This window comes from Talpa occidentalis, unplaced genomic scaffold, assembly GCF_014898055.3.
Source record: "Talpa occidentalis isolate TD23 unplaced genomic scaffold, MPIMG_talOcc4v2.1 talOcc4.13, whole genome shotgun sequence".
NCBI classification, from domain to species: Eukaryota; Metazoa; Chordata; class Mammalia; order Eulipotyphla; family Talpidae; genus Talpa; species Talpa occidentalis.
Genome location: NW_023601322.1, coordinates 14,152,672 through 14,167,927, shown reverse-complemented (window position 1 = coordinate 14,167,927; position 15,256 = coordinate 14,152,672). Strand labels below are relative to the sequence as shown.

At 36.4% G+C, this 15,256-nt stretch overlaps 1 protein-coding gene across 12 annotated transcripts in view; it reads right to left on the bottom strand.

Annotated features, from left to right (window-relative positions):
• The window catches only part of TCF4 (transcription factor 4), a 347,413-nt gene that overhangs the window by 106,335 nt on the left and 225,822 nt on the right, over nt 1-15,256 (bottom strand). For 9 of the 12 annotated variants that reach the window (XM_054694024.1, XM_054694029.1, XM_054694023.1 and 6 more), the window contains 2 exons: nt 14,121-14,250; nt 13,529-13,578 (listed from right to left, as the gene is read on the bottom strand). In XM_054694024.1, the coding sequence (XP_054549999.1) occupies nt 13,529-13,578; nt 14,121-14,250 (180 nt within the window). The remainder of the gene's footprint in view (nt 1-13,528; nt 13,579-14,120; nt 14,251-15,256) is intronic. The other 3 variants (XM_054694026.1, XM_054694028.1, XM_054694032.1) reach the window with 1 other exon arrangement.

Genomic DNA, 15,256 nt, shown 5'->3' with positions numbered 1-15,256 from the left:
AGTATCTGAGATATCTATATTCTTTTGAGCATTAATAAAAGGCAAAAACCTCATAAACTACAAAGTGTGTGTACATGGGTCATTTTGTGATTTATAACTGGAAAATACAAAGTGAACATGTAATTCTCAGTTGTATACAACATTAAATGGCAAAGGAGGTGTGTCCATATACAGTAGAGAAATAAGTAAAAGGCTATGCAGTAATTCAGAATACTATAAAATAATTTGCTTTCTTTTGGGGGCAAGAAAAGAAAGAAGCCACCACTTGAAGATCGGCAGTGAAAGGGTTAACAGACATATGCTGTATAATTAGGAGATGCATTAATGATTATGAATAGTAAATGATTTGGTGCAAAGAAAAAAATTTTAGTCAAAGGGACATGTACCTATCTTACATGTTTATTAGTAACTGTATATAACTAGAGAATTCTGCTATTAAGAATCCTGCATTATTGGTGTAAATACTTCCAAGGGTACATCAAATTGTAATCTTTCATACGACATCCATCAAACCAGGCTGGAGATTTTGACAAACATTAAACACAGTAAGGAGGCAATTATGTATGCATGATTTAATCTGCAACTAATTAATATGCAAATTTATTCATATGTTAGTTACTAAATTAAAAATGCAAAGAAGCCCTTATGGTGATTCTCGAAATTTTGCACAAACAGAACATTTAAAATGTAAGAAAAATGAAGTTTTTTAGAAACCTATAACACACTTTTAGTGTCTCCAGAACCTGTTGCATTAAGAAGCCTCAAAAATATGTGTTTAAATACTAGATAATAATTTAAAAGGTGTGCTAATTTTATGTGAGAATGTGGGAACAGAAAGGTTAATCAGAATTCTCTCGAACTCTTAAGAGATACACTCTAATTACCAGACAAATGGTATTCTATTTCTAAGCTTCTTTCCCCGCTTGTAGGGTTGTCACAAGTTGGTCATCTTACAGATATCTTGCACAAATCGTTAGGGAAAATGAATAGTATTTGAAAACAAGATATATTGAAAATTCTAAGGTAACATTGAGACCATTTGGTGTTCACTAAACATACAATTCACTCCTCAAGATGGCAACCCGCTCTTTTCGCCTTTGGGGAACAGCTCTTTTGCAAACAGAGAAATGGGAGGAAAATCTTGAGGGAGGCTAGAAATGCTCCCAAACTCTCTTCCAAATGAATCTTCAAACAAAATAATGCGTCTAACCCAAGAGCAACAACCTCCTAAAAAAGCAGAAGGTAATTTCATCTGAATTCAATCTGGCTATTTTAGCCCTGTGTTTTTCAGACAGTCCAAAACTGATTTGAATCTTTGATGGGAGATGAGGGATATGGAGTAGGGGTAATTTAAAAATATCTTTGGGTGTCTGCATATAAGGGAATATCCACTCGAGTGCATGTGCATATATTATCCTTTGGCTCTGTTACCTTCTGTAAGAATCTGCTTTCCCAGTGATCGGCAGCAAGATTTTGTGTGCATCACACCTCTCATCTGATTACCTTTTTCATCCGAAGTCCGACAGCCACGTATCCAGCTCCTGGAGCTGGCACTGGAACAGCTGTAGTGGCCTCAAGAAATCAACACAAGTCAACTGCATGAGGAAGCACAATGACGGCGTCTACGCCTCTTCCCAGGGCACTGAACTCTCACCCACGTTAAAAAAAAAAATCGCCATCCGTCTCATCGCTGCCAAGTGACACACAAAAAGGAAGTTAACCATTGGCTGTTACTTGCATTCACAGTCTGACTCTCATCTCCCAGCTTCCCTTAGCCCATGCTGATGCCAAGCGGACTACAGCTTGCCCATTTCATTTCGACCACGGCAGCCAAAAAAAGCACTGCCCCACCGTGCAGCGACAAGCAGTCTGTTTTGATATTAGTACCTCAGTATGCGATAGAAGAGAGTCAGATGTCCCCAAACTCTGTGCCCTCCCCTGAGGGACCCTGTCTCGGCCTTCTTTGGCCAGAGAGATGGCGAATGTGCCACAGATCCTGGGCTCTGAAAGCACAGGGGAAGGAAAAGCACCATCCGCAGGGCTCGGACAGAAATGGCGAGAGAGCCTCTTCTGGGGAGAGCTTCGTGCCCTCCAGTTCAAGGCTAGCATCTAACTGGAAATATTAACTCATATTCTAGTCACTCCCCGCCAGCCAGCAGACAGGAGTGCAAACTGAATTACATAAGAAAAGGAGACTTTTCTTATGAAATTAAATCTTAGTAGGCGCTAGTAAGTAAACATCAGATTTTCTTATTTTTCTTTCAGGAAAGGGGAATATTTGGGGCTCTGAAAAATGAATTTTTTTTTTTGATTCTCAGAGAGGGAGGGAGATGGTAGTAAAAATCTCCCTGTCTGTTCCCCAACACACTCTGATTTCTTTGCTAAATGTACAGAATCAGCCTCTAGCTGGGTTTAACCTCTGAAGTGATGTGTGTGTTCTTGTTCTGTCTGGCATGAGCAGATCATGCCTTTCATGATTCCAGTGAGGCATCACCAGGTGAGGATCTCAATTTCTGGGCATTTCAGGAATCCGTGTGTACCCGAGACACCTTTAATTTTTACAGGTGACTCAATTTTTGTTGTGACCAGAACTGAACATAAAGCTTTTAAAAGCTTAAATGTACACATTTATGCATTCATTACACAGTGTTAAATCTAATTTGTTCTTTTTACTGTCACAGGAAGCACATGTTTAAAGCAATCTGTTTCCTCATGTGAATGCTTTCCTGTCTGTTTTAAAAAAATTGCGACACACTTTACCCTGAGTAACCAAGAGGTGATCATAAATATCCCTAAATAGCATTAAACAGATATGAAAGACATTAACACTTTCAGAATGCCAAAGTAGTATTAAAAAAAATTCTAACAGATGCTCCTAGGTCAAAAAGTGAAATGTGTGTTTCCTGAAAAAACACTCTCATCAGAATCATAAATGAACTGTGAGTGGAGAAGTGAGGTGTTGCTGAATAAGCGAGGATCCTTTGGTGAGGAAGACAGCAATCCATTGCCAAAGTGTACTTGCCATAAAAAGCCAAATTTGAAATGGAAGTTTGATGAAAACCAATATCCTTTGTAATCCACAAGGTGGCATTGACTACAAATGAGGGGTGGCTAAATCGATCTATCTGGTTTCTCAGAGAAGGATTCTGCCTCTTGGAACCAAACTCTAAGTCTGTGCTCGGAGACGTGAGGAAGAGGTTCAGCCAAAAGGGATCATTCCAGAGGAGTCTAAGGTGGTGTCTGGGTTTTCTATAAATTAAAATTGGCTGGGAAAAGACATGCATTGTGGAATGTAGAGACTGTCCCCCCATTCTCTTTGGCAGAATGTTTTTTTTTTCTCTTTAAATGCAAGAGTTAACTCATCAGCCTTTGTGTAAAAAAAAAAATGTTTTAAGTGTCCAATAGCTGATGATCAAAAAAAAAAGAACAAAACTTTTCTTTTATGAAGTTAGCAATAGCACTGAAAATAAAAAAAAAAAAATCATACACACACATTACAATGTGGCAAAAGCCAGAATCCAGCAATTCTTTGATTTTTTTTTTTACCTTACAACATCTGTATAAATATTCCTGTGTAGTGTTATAAATTTACCCAAACACTCCTAAACAAATCAAACTCTGTTTTACTTTATAAGAGAAACAAACTGCCACACATGCCCACCTAGTCCACACATCTTCATCTTGCCAGATCAAGCAAAAACTCCAGGCCTACCCTTCTCTTTTCATGGGTACCGGAGCCAGCCCGACAAAAATAGAATTGTGCATCGCATGGGAAAACCCGATTCTGTCCGATTATAGGATAACATTGATAGAATATGAAAGAAGCAGCATTTATCTCCTTATCACTTAGAGGCAGGGCTGATTTAGGCATAAACAAATTATTGGCAGAGGGAATCATATTATAAGGAGGTCTGTCATCCTGGTCTGATGTCCCATTTAAAAAAAAAAGACACTCTCTCTCTCTCTATACACACACACACACACACACATATTTATCCATCACAAACTTTGCAGAGTGATGTCTAGTGATTAAAAAGGCTGACTAGGAGTCTTGGCCTGATAGAGACACTACTGTAAGGATAAAGAGATATAAAAAGCATTTGCCATACTGGATAATAGCAGAGAAAGCATACAATATCCAGCAGGAAGAATTCTGTAAGCAACTGAGACCCTGGTCTCAAACATTAACACGAAGGATCGGCCACCTACTTCTGCTCTGCAGCTGACTACTCAAGTAAACTGCATGTTAAATTTTTCTCAAGTGCTAGAAGCAAGGTAGTTTCTTACTGCTGAGATTAACGTTGGCAATGTCTATTATTCTTCACCTTAGCTATTATCATTTCTTAGATATTTACAAAGTGCCAGGACAATGCTAAGTATATGATATATATTTTGTCATTTATTTATTGCAATATCCTCAGGGGATGTGTATTTTCCTCAGTCCCAGCTCTACCATTTACTGGCTGTGTTAATTCATGTTTCTTCACCCTCTGTGTCTCTGGTTTTTTATCGGGGAATAAACTGTAGTACTCTTTCATAGGATTTTTATAGGATTAAGTGATTTAATAGATGCAAGTGCTCAGTGCCTGGCACAGAACAGACACTATGTTAAGGTTTCTTATTACACACCAACATCACATCATCTCATTAAGCGGGCACTATTAATATATTATGAAACAAGCCTGTGACAAAATCAAGGCCGCCAGGTGAGTAGGTAGAGGACATCAGACATTAAATGGGGACGATCTCTGTATCTCTAGGGCAGTGTCAGATCCTACCTACAACACTACTTCTGTTCCTACATTTATTTGCCTGAAATGTATTTCAAACTAATACACTGAGAGTAATGAGTTTAGCTCTTATGGGACAAAAAAGATATATGTCAAACAAGATCCTTACCCTCTTCAAGGTGGTTACACATGAATAAGGGGACTTAGCATTTCCATGCTAAGCCTAAAGGACAAAAGTTCCTGTGTTACATTGCGTGTGTTACTTTATTTTTGAATGCGACGTTCTCGAAAGGTCAGACTTTATACTCTGAAATGTTAAGGCCATTCCCACAAATGGGATGTGATTGACACCACACTGAGAATTTTCTTAAACATGAAGGACCTTAGCTGTGAAGCTTCAGGTTTTAAATAAAGAATACACTAGAGAGCAAGCATTCAATGTACAGGCTATGTCTGAGTTTTGGTTTAGTTGAGGAGGTTTTGAATTAGCATAAATGAAGAAATGAATGAATGAATGAATGAAAACTTCAGAAAATGTTCTTCCTCCCTCCCACCTAAGTCCTCCCAGTTTATTATAGGGTTCTGCTTAACTGCCAGATTGTTGATGTAATTTGTTAAAAAAAAAAAAAAAGAAAATGGCAATGTTTGTAAAGTATTTATTAAGGTTTGAATTTTTTTAAATTTCAACCATATCTGCCATTAATACATATGCTTAATTCCTTTCTTTTGCCCAGGACTACCAAGTTACTTAGAAATTACAGGTGGCTATGTCTTGTATAAACATCTAAAGGTAAAATTCATATAAAGGTCCTAAGTGAGGAACTCAAAGGTTTTGACAATAAAATTTCACTCATGAAGCATATGTCTTCATATTGGAAGGCAGGGTCTTTACCTTTTTGTTACCTTATTATTTCAAATGGTGTAACAGTTACAGAAATAGATTGATTTTCTGTTTAGCTTAATGGTTTAAAAAATTCAAACTGATTCAACAAGTCAATCACCAGGTCATGAACATTCTTTCAAAATCTCAGCATCAGCAGTAAAAATAAATATTAAGTACTGCTGCATCCTTTAACAAATTTTACCTTTATCTCATCTGTTAACATCTCAAACTATTGGACTTTCATATGATAAAGCCCCAGTTTTTATACTCTACTTATTACTGAATTATTTTGTACTTCGAATTTGCTTCATAATGAGCAACCCAGAAGATATTATTGTACCCTGGGTTAGTACACCTGAGCACCTGTGAAACAGCCCAATTCCCCAAACAGGGTTACTTGAAAACATTAACGCTAAGAATCAGCCCCCTACTTGAAACTGCTTTCTCATAGCAGCTAATGATATAATGATATACTGTGCCAATCGGTAGAATGAAAGCCATTACAATATTATTATAAGTATAATCCAGGAGGCATATTTAGAATGATATGGGGAGGGAGGAGGAGGCTGCTGTAAATAGTTAGAACTCTTCCTCAAATGATATAAAAATAATTGTTTCAAAACAGTATTTTTCTAGAATCCCTAGATGGCAACAATAAGTGGTGACAGTGACAGTTTTTGTGTATGTGTATGAGGTATGTACCACAAGGGTCACTGTTCTGAAAAAAAAAAAAAAAATAGGTCTTATAATGCAAGTCCACATTTCACAAAGGCAATACCTTTTAATTACTGTCATTGAAAACAACTGATACACAGCCAGGCACCAAAAATGTTTTACAGTTTGCTACAAAAGGGGCTTCACTAAGAAATGTCCCGATTCTTCTGTTCCACTGAATACTCAAAGCAAATTTAGTGAAATCTAATACACAAACAGATCCTCTTCTGATTACCCTAGAAGAAAACGCTGATATATCAGGTTTCAGCTCCAGTAGTGTATTTATGATTAATTAATTCCTCAGATGACAAAGTTAGACTACAGAGAAAATGGTGAGTATCGCGAAACCACTTAAATGTAATTCTTAAAATGCTCTTTTCAAAATCTAATTTGCACATTCTCTCAAAATTGAAATCTACACTTCTCGTCTAAACAGATCATCTTTCTTTCAACCCTTAAATTTTACAAAATGCAGAATCTTCTGCACTACCTTAATTTCTCTGAAGAGGGAGTATAAGCTCAAGCAAAGCATAAAACTCCTCAAATAGCTCTGCACCTATGCAACAGCTGCAACTAAGAAAAAACGGGATCATACGCACGATGCTGTTTGGAGATAAAATAATTGAGTATTTAAAACTACAAAATTGGCACCGAATTTTTAAAAGCTCTTACTCCTTTAAAAAGAGCACTCTTTTGCACACACACACCCTGGGACAGTTGAGCTCAAGGCTGAGACTGGCATGCTATTGCTTTGAAATGCAACTTTATGTTCAGTTTAAGAATTCAGTGCAATTTATTCTAAAGAAAAACAAAGCAAGTGTCTGTCAACAGTGTGACAGCATTTAATTCGCCTTAGAAAATACAACTTGGCTATTTTTGAAGAGAGTCCTCATTCCTTTTAGGATTATTGCAACATATTCTGAGCAAATCTTATTTAATCCCCCAAGTTCTAGCTGACTTTAATTTATTACTTTCAAGCAAAAACATTACAATTTTTTGAAGCCAGAAAAACACACCTTGAGAATGCAGGAATTGTCAGAGATTGGGAAGAAGATGAGAAATATTTCACCATGTTCGAATTCAAAAGCATCTCAATCAGTGGAATATTAAAGGTTAAGAAGAGAGAGATAATCAACCAAATATTAAAACAAACATCTACACCATTCCTCATGGGTAAAATAAAACTCACGGCTATATCAAGTGGTACAGAACAGGTTTTGATAATTTCTGAGTATATTCAAGCCCTGTGACAATTCTCTTTCTAGGTAAGGCAGCCTGTAGCAGCGCTTAGATTTCTTATTAAACCACTTAGATGGAGACCAAAACTTCACACCAAAATATACTCCTCAGTGAAAGTGATCAAATAAAGTTTGAAATAACATTTCCATGAGATCTATTTATTCTTTCTCAACAAATGAATCCAGTTTTACATTAATTTTATTGTTTCAGTTGTTGAAATGTTAACAAAAGTTCTGATGAATCTTAGCAGGTGAAACTGTATATGGAAACCTTGGTTAGAAATAAAATCACACATGGGGATAGAGAGAGATTGATCATGCCTGCCTCCATGGAAGAACTTGCAGATTGAGTCACCTGACAAAGCTGTCTGAAAGTCATGTATATTCTGGCGGGGGCGGAGGGGAGAGGACAAGAAGACTATGTCTTATTTGAGTGTTTGTTTCATTTGTAGAAATCGTCCTGGGAGGGCTCACAAATACAGGAACCTTTCGTCCATGGTTTACTTTCATTTTTTCATCTCCCTTATAATTTTTCTCACTTTCTGTGTAAAATAGAGGTGTACTAGAAGACATCTTTTAAAGGGGAACAGGGTTGGATTTCAAGACAGAGAGGGTTATAAAGAGGGGTCTCATTATTTCAAAATTCCAAACAAAATACAGAATTCTTTTAGCAAACTCCTGAGGGACTGGAATGCTTAATGTTTTATGTGTCATATATTTGCATGAATCTTACATGCCTTTGGAGATATTTTTAATGGAATAAGAACCTCCATTGAAAACATTAAGATAGAGATTCCGCTAAATTTATTTCAGTCCAGCAACTTAGAGCTTAACCTCTTATATTCTCTAATTGTGATGGAGAAAAAAATACTGGTTTTCAAATAAACAATGCACATGGCTGACCTTTGGAAGCCTCTGGGCAAAGCAAATTCTGTATTAACAACATTAAAAAAAAAAAAACTTTCTTTTTGATGATTATTTTCTCAACATACAAGGTGTGAAGTTACATATTCTGTTTTGTGTGGATGCTACTTTTGCCCTGTTTGGGATAATTCAATTTCATTATCCTTCTCCTCCTTCCTGTCCCTACATTATGATTAGTATGCACAAGTTTAATATCCAAAATTCTCAATTCATCATATTTAATAGAGTAATGAGCACACTGAGTTTAAGGAGTGTTAGTTACCCTTACATTTTCATGTAAACACCTACAGTTGCACTTTTCCACAAAGTAGTTATATAATGGAATAAACTTTGAGGAAGGCCCTTCTTTTACCTTAATAAACAAATGACTATTTCAGACTCCCCTGGGCCCAGGTGGCTGATACTTACTACATTTTGAAATGAAACTAAATTTTATTTTAATGAAAAGTTGTGTTATCACTCAAGTTAAAATTGTGTTGACATGAAAAAGCATCATTGTGGTTTCCTTCTGAATAGCTTCAAAAGTGATAGGGGAATTATGTACATTTAGCACTGAGGTTTTTAATCATATATAATTTCTGGACCTCAACGAGCAGACTCAGATTACTACTTCTCTTTTAAATTGTCGTTGATTTCTTCAAGCTAATGAGGAAAAGAAGATTTTTCTCAAAATAGCTGAAAGTATGAACTCAACATCATGTTTAATACCTTCGGATGTGAAGGTTTTTATATAATGAAAAACACACAAGGAATGCCATCAGCATTATCCATCATCCCCTGATATTCCTAGTAAACTTTTCTTTAGGAGAAAGTCTCATCCAGATTTTAAGATATATTTTACTTAAGACTTCTTTTCTTATAAAAACTGGTCAAGCTCATCTCTCATATCCAATGAGCTTTCCTTTTTTCAAATCCAAATGATTAATGCACATCTCCAGTATTCTTGAAGAGGTCACATCTTATTTTAGAATCTTTAAAATAATGGTTTTGTTTTCCTCATGATCCATGCATCCAAATCACCTCTGACCATCAATACAAAGCTTGTCAGAACTTCCTGAATATAAAAACAAAAACCAACCAAACAAAAATTCAACTGCAAATTAACCCATAAAATACTGAAAAGTGTTGCTTGAAAAATAAAAAAAAAAAGATTGCTGTGATAAGAGGGGTAATAAACTATGTGCAAGGAAAAGGCACTGCAATTCCAGAGAACTCTGAAGTTTCAGGGAGTACAACTGGGGATGAGCGTGAGACCATCACTTAAGTTTCAAGACTGGATTAGAAGTTTCAAAACATCAGAAATTTCCCTGATGTCTGAAGAAGGGCACTTGCAATTGTTACATTAGTTTCTGGTAAAATGTCTATCCCTTTGAAGCGTCCCAAATTAGAGGAAGATGAAGGTTTTATGTGTTGGTGGACACAATAAAGTTCCTTGAAGACAAAGCCTTTATGTTTGTGTATTTTTTTTTTTCCTGGGATGTTTGGAAAAATTACTTTGAATTGCACGATAGGAACAAAAATTTTGCTGTCGAGATTTTAAAGCTTCCATGTTAATTTGTAAGAATTGTGGAATGACTTTTTTCCCAAAATGTTAATGTCATGCATACATGTATACATACACAAATCAATAAATGCATTTAATGTACATTTTTGTTTGCATGAATTCATGACTCAATATGTATGACTATTAGCTATACAAAGATCAGAACTTCACTGGAAAGAGCGGTAAAGTTGAAAACTAGTAAGTTTAAGATGACCTAATGCTTTGAAAACAAAACCAAGGTGTAGAAATTGGACAGACAAGAAGTTCACATGCAGATTCAAGGAATTAGATAAGACAAGATGAATTCTGGCAGCAACAAAAGACAAAGCTTTATTATTAAAATCTCACCAAAAGATGAGGGCTACAAGAAATTGGGACGAGACTAAAATAGAGCCACATACCCAAATCTGAATAGAAAACAGGAAAATGTTCTGCTGGCTAAGCAGAGCACTGATGGGCAATTAGATAGTTGTCATTTCACGCAGCCTTTCCTTTTAAGAAACCACTCCCCAGCTCTAATGACTGGCCTCTGCTCTCCAGAGGTTCCGAGACTGCCTTCCCTCCTTTGCTCCTGTGTCCCAGACCCTGCAGGGCCGTTCTCCCGCCATCCCATCACTGTCACGCTTCTACAGTGACTTGAGGTCTCTAGATGCAGCACACGACAAAAACACAGTCAAGGATCCTGCCAGATCCATGACATGATGTTGGGCCAGGCTTATGTTTTCTCTCTCCCACAGACGCTGCAGTATTTTCAGAAACAGGGCCAGACAGCCCCTCGCACTCCTGATTTCCAGTGGAGGCCCACTGCAATGGCAGCAAGAGAGGTCCAGCCTGTGGGGCACAGTCGTGTTATGAATAATGTTACAGATGCTACAGTTTAAATTTTCTTTGTTGCATGTTGAGGAAGGGGAAGGGCCCATTTTGAAAAGAAAAAAAAAAGTGAGTTGACACAACAGATTGTGACAGATTTATTACTATTTATCATGGTAAATATGTATCAAAGAAAACATATAAGTGTCTTTATCTAGTCATATTCACTCCAAAGGAACCCTTTTATTATCTCCACTTTTTATTGTATGTCAAAAATATTCATACATAGTGAAGCAACTTTAGAAGTATCTCTTATCAGATAAATATTCATAATTCAATTTGAGCCTTAAAAAAGGAGTAAGCATTGCAGAGATCTACAAATGTAGAAATACAATCTTCTGGGGCAAAACTGTAACAGTGTCTAATGCCCTCTCCTTGGATCAAATTAAAATATATATTTTGTGAGGTGGAATGGCACATGGAAATTTTCATAGGTAACAAACAGTCAATACATACAATGAAGCTAATATACACTAAATTACCAGTAAGTCAAAACTGAGAGATTTTTGAAAACCGACAATAAGTAGATAACTGGATTCCACAATCATCTAAACTATCTTATTCTCTTTGTTTACAACAAAAAACCCAAACAAACAATAAGGATAAAATTTCCATTTCCACTGAATTTTTCCTCCTTTTCTTTCAAAAAGGGGCTTTATTTACCAAAACGCTCCTTAAGAACCATCAAGACTTTAACCAAGATAAAATTCCCTAAGGACAGTAAATCCCAAACTGACCACCAAAAGCCAAAACTAAGTTTCCAATCCCAGACTGATCCAAGGGAAGGAACGATGCTTTCTAATTTCTGAACATGACAACATACCGGCGACACGTAAATCATCTTAATAGCAAAGAAAAAAACTGTATCAGTGAAATTTTCTATACTGGACAGTTAGCTATAGGGAAATGCTTAAGCACAATGAATTATGAGAAGTTATTGCTGACCATGCTTAGGATATAGATTAATAGTTTATAGATAATATCGAATGCCATACCAATGCATTTCCATATAAATAACACAGATTTCTACATACTTTAAGGACTGAAAAAACACACTAAGTCAATCTGATTGTGAGGCATACCAGGGCACTACAGAAAGGTTTTATAGCATAGAGCTATTTCAGAACATTCAAAGGTCGACTTAATATATTTAACATTATCTGCATTAGGTTCTGGCATGTTTAAAATGTAAACAGTGGTGAGGATTAAATCATTTGAAGTTGTTGTAAAAGATATTAAAAGCTAAATTTTCATCTACATTAAATCCACTACAAACTTCAGGCTTAAAATATACTTACAGAAACCTGAGGAGATATTAGTCAAATCCAGCACAACATAGAAATTCACAGAATGAAACACTTGGTATCTTTTTAAGTGACTTATAGATAGCCCAAGTGTCTATTTTATAAGCTATTGGCAATCTTCTTTATGCAATATTTATGGATAATTTTATGATGCTTTTTCAACATTACCAAGTGTATATGACAACCAACATACACAATTTGTGTTTTTTTCTTGATATTCTATCTTGATAAATTTGCTTCATAATTTTATGGATGAGCTGAACTGAACTGGTCCATTCAAATGCACAGGTGTTTGGGTTAATCTAATCTTAGTGCATTTGCAACACCCATTATTCTTCTAATTTATTAAAAATGAAGGAAAACTAATACGAGAGCATTGATTCGTAATATATTTTAAAAAATCTAATTTTATTTTAAAGTGTAAGAATTTATAATAAGGTTCACGGTCATTTTCTCAAAAAATACTAGTACTAATACCCCACAGAACACAGAATGTAAAATGTGTGTGTATGTATGTATATCAAAGGCAGGAAAAATGCATAAAAAAGGAGAAAGAAAAGAACAAGGAAAGGACTCATTTATATCCTAATTAAGGAGAAAGGACCAGTTCTAAACAAAATTGAATTTCTAGAGAATAAAATTTGAAAAAAAAAATACATAAGAATTCAAATAAAATGTCATGTATTTAGTTGTGCTCACAACCGATTTTTGCTATTGGGAACTGGAGGGACCTCAGCAACTTCTGCATACAGCCCCAGCTATGAAAAAGACCCAGAATGCTGTTGGTTAGAGCTGGATTCTGCTATTTGTTCCCTGGTATTCCAGACACAAATGGCTACTGATGCAGCTACCTCTGCAGCCTTTATTCAGTAACCTCTCCAGAAAATAGAGACATTCTCCCTGCACTCTGGGCTGAAACCCATGTAAATTTTTCCTAAATCCTCTCCACAAATCCCCTTTTGCATGCAAATCCATAAATCATCATAATACTGACAAAGAATTTAACCAACACATGAAACTAATACTCATTCTCTTGAAAGCCCTGTACAGGTAAAAGTCCTGGAACTTCAGGCTCCTTTTCACGACTCTCTTCAGAGCTTAGCCTGCTGAATAGCAACACAGCCACCCCGCCTTCCAGGATATGCAATTAATCACTTCAACCTGAGTCAGGTGGCTGGACATACAGGACGCTCCTAGCTCATCCTCATTCTAGATAAACACACTGCCCTGCCACATGGAACCTCCCTTACCCTTATCTCTTTCCCATCAATTCAAAACTGACAATATAAACAGTATATAAAGCCGAAACAAGCAGTACTTACTGAAGATGGCAAACCTGGAGGAACTTTTCGAACTTTCTTTGTCTGTACCTCTGAAAGAAAAAGAAGGAAAAGAAGAATCTATGAGCATCCCACATGCGCATTTTCCTAACTAAAATAGATTACACCACGAAGCTATTTAGACTAGACCAGATTTTCTTAAATCACCACTTTAGCAAAATATCAGTACCACTATTGTTTTTTATTCTGGCAGAAATCAGATTATAATTTGTTCATAAAAATGAAGGTATCTAACTTTGTAAAGCTTTGCTTTTTAAAAAGGTTCTTATATGGACAGCTAAGAGAAAGCAAGAAATAAGTATATGACAAAATAGTTCTGCTACTATAAGCTATTAACATATCCTCTCAGAGGATTACTGGGGTGGGAAGTCATGAGCTAGACAATTGAACATTTTATGTTTTCTGTTGGGGGTGGGTTTGGGATAGGGTGAGTGCATGGCAGGAGGGAAAGAAAGGGAGAGAGGGAGAGACAAAAAGACAGGGTTTGGGGGGGGGGCGGAAGAAGGAAGGACAGAAGGAAGGAAGGAAACAGGACTAGTAATCACTCAGGCATTCAAACAGAGGAACACCTTACCCATGGCACTACTGTGAAGAGGCCTTCTTCGGGGGTTATTGCTAGAATACTGATAATACTGGGAACCAGGTTTGGTGGGCGAAAGGGTTCCTGGGTTGCCCATATCCATGTCACCTCCGAGGAGACTCTGCTAAAAGGTTAAAAAGGGAGAACAAACACGTAAGATTCATTTTTTACATTCACCACCCACCAACTGATTGTTAGTACTTAAACCAATGCAATAAAGAAAACAGCATCTGCTAAGCTGAAACAATTAAAACACAACAAAACAAAGAGAAGAAAAGCAATCTAAGAAGCTATCACCAAGTTTGTGAATTCTTTAATTCTTTACTTTTAAGAAGGTAGAAGGTGATTGATTCTCTTTAAACAATCTTTTAATCTTCTAAGATGACTAACATTTTAGTTTTGTAAGAAAAGGGCATTTATGTAAGACTAATGTTTTCTTCAGCTAGACTTAGGCTTCTATCTGGGAACGCTTCATGCCCTTCCTTAACAAGAAACCAGAAGAATCTGATATTTCCAACGCACAAAACGTCCCCCTGCTGATCACACTGGGAGTGAGTGTGGATGCTGAACCTCACTGAGGACGCGCCTCTCTGCCTCGGCACAGCTTGATCCTCCACGAATGTACACAGCACCCACAGAAGAGAAAATGCCAAGTGAACCGGGAGGAGATTCAAATCCTCACATTAACTTCCAAAATGATAGAAATGGTAGGCATGCTAAGCTAACGGGAGCACATTAAAGGACTTTAGAATGCCCTCTTGAGGACTATCGGAAGTTAAAACACATCCTCACAGATGAAACATTTACCTGAACACTAGAAAACTTTCACAAATATCATTAACTTCTCACGGTGTGACAAATTACTAGACTTTTGAAAATGATGACACAGGAAGATTATATAATAATATTAAGATTTTCTAAAAACTACTAGGAATTTACCCATAATATATAAATCGTCTGATTATACTCTGCATTAAATACATTGTTCTTTTAATTATTCTGATATGCAAGAAAACAAGTGTAGATACTACTACCGTTTATATTAAGAACAAATTTACTATTTAATAAAGAAATTTTAAAATTAACTACTAAAAATCTAACTTTATCGTTACTTGTAATCAACTTTTACT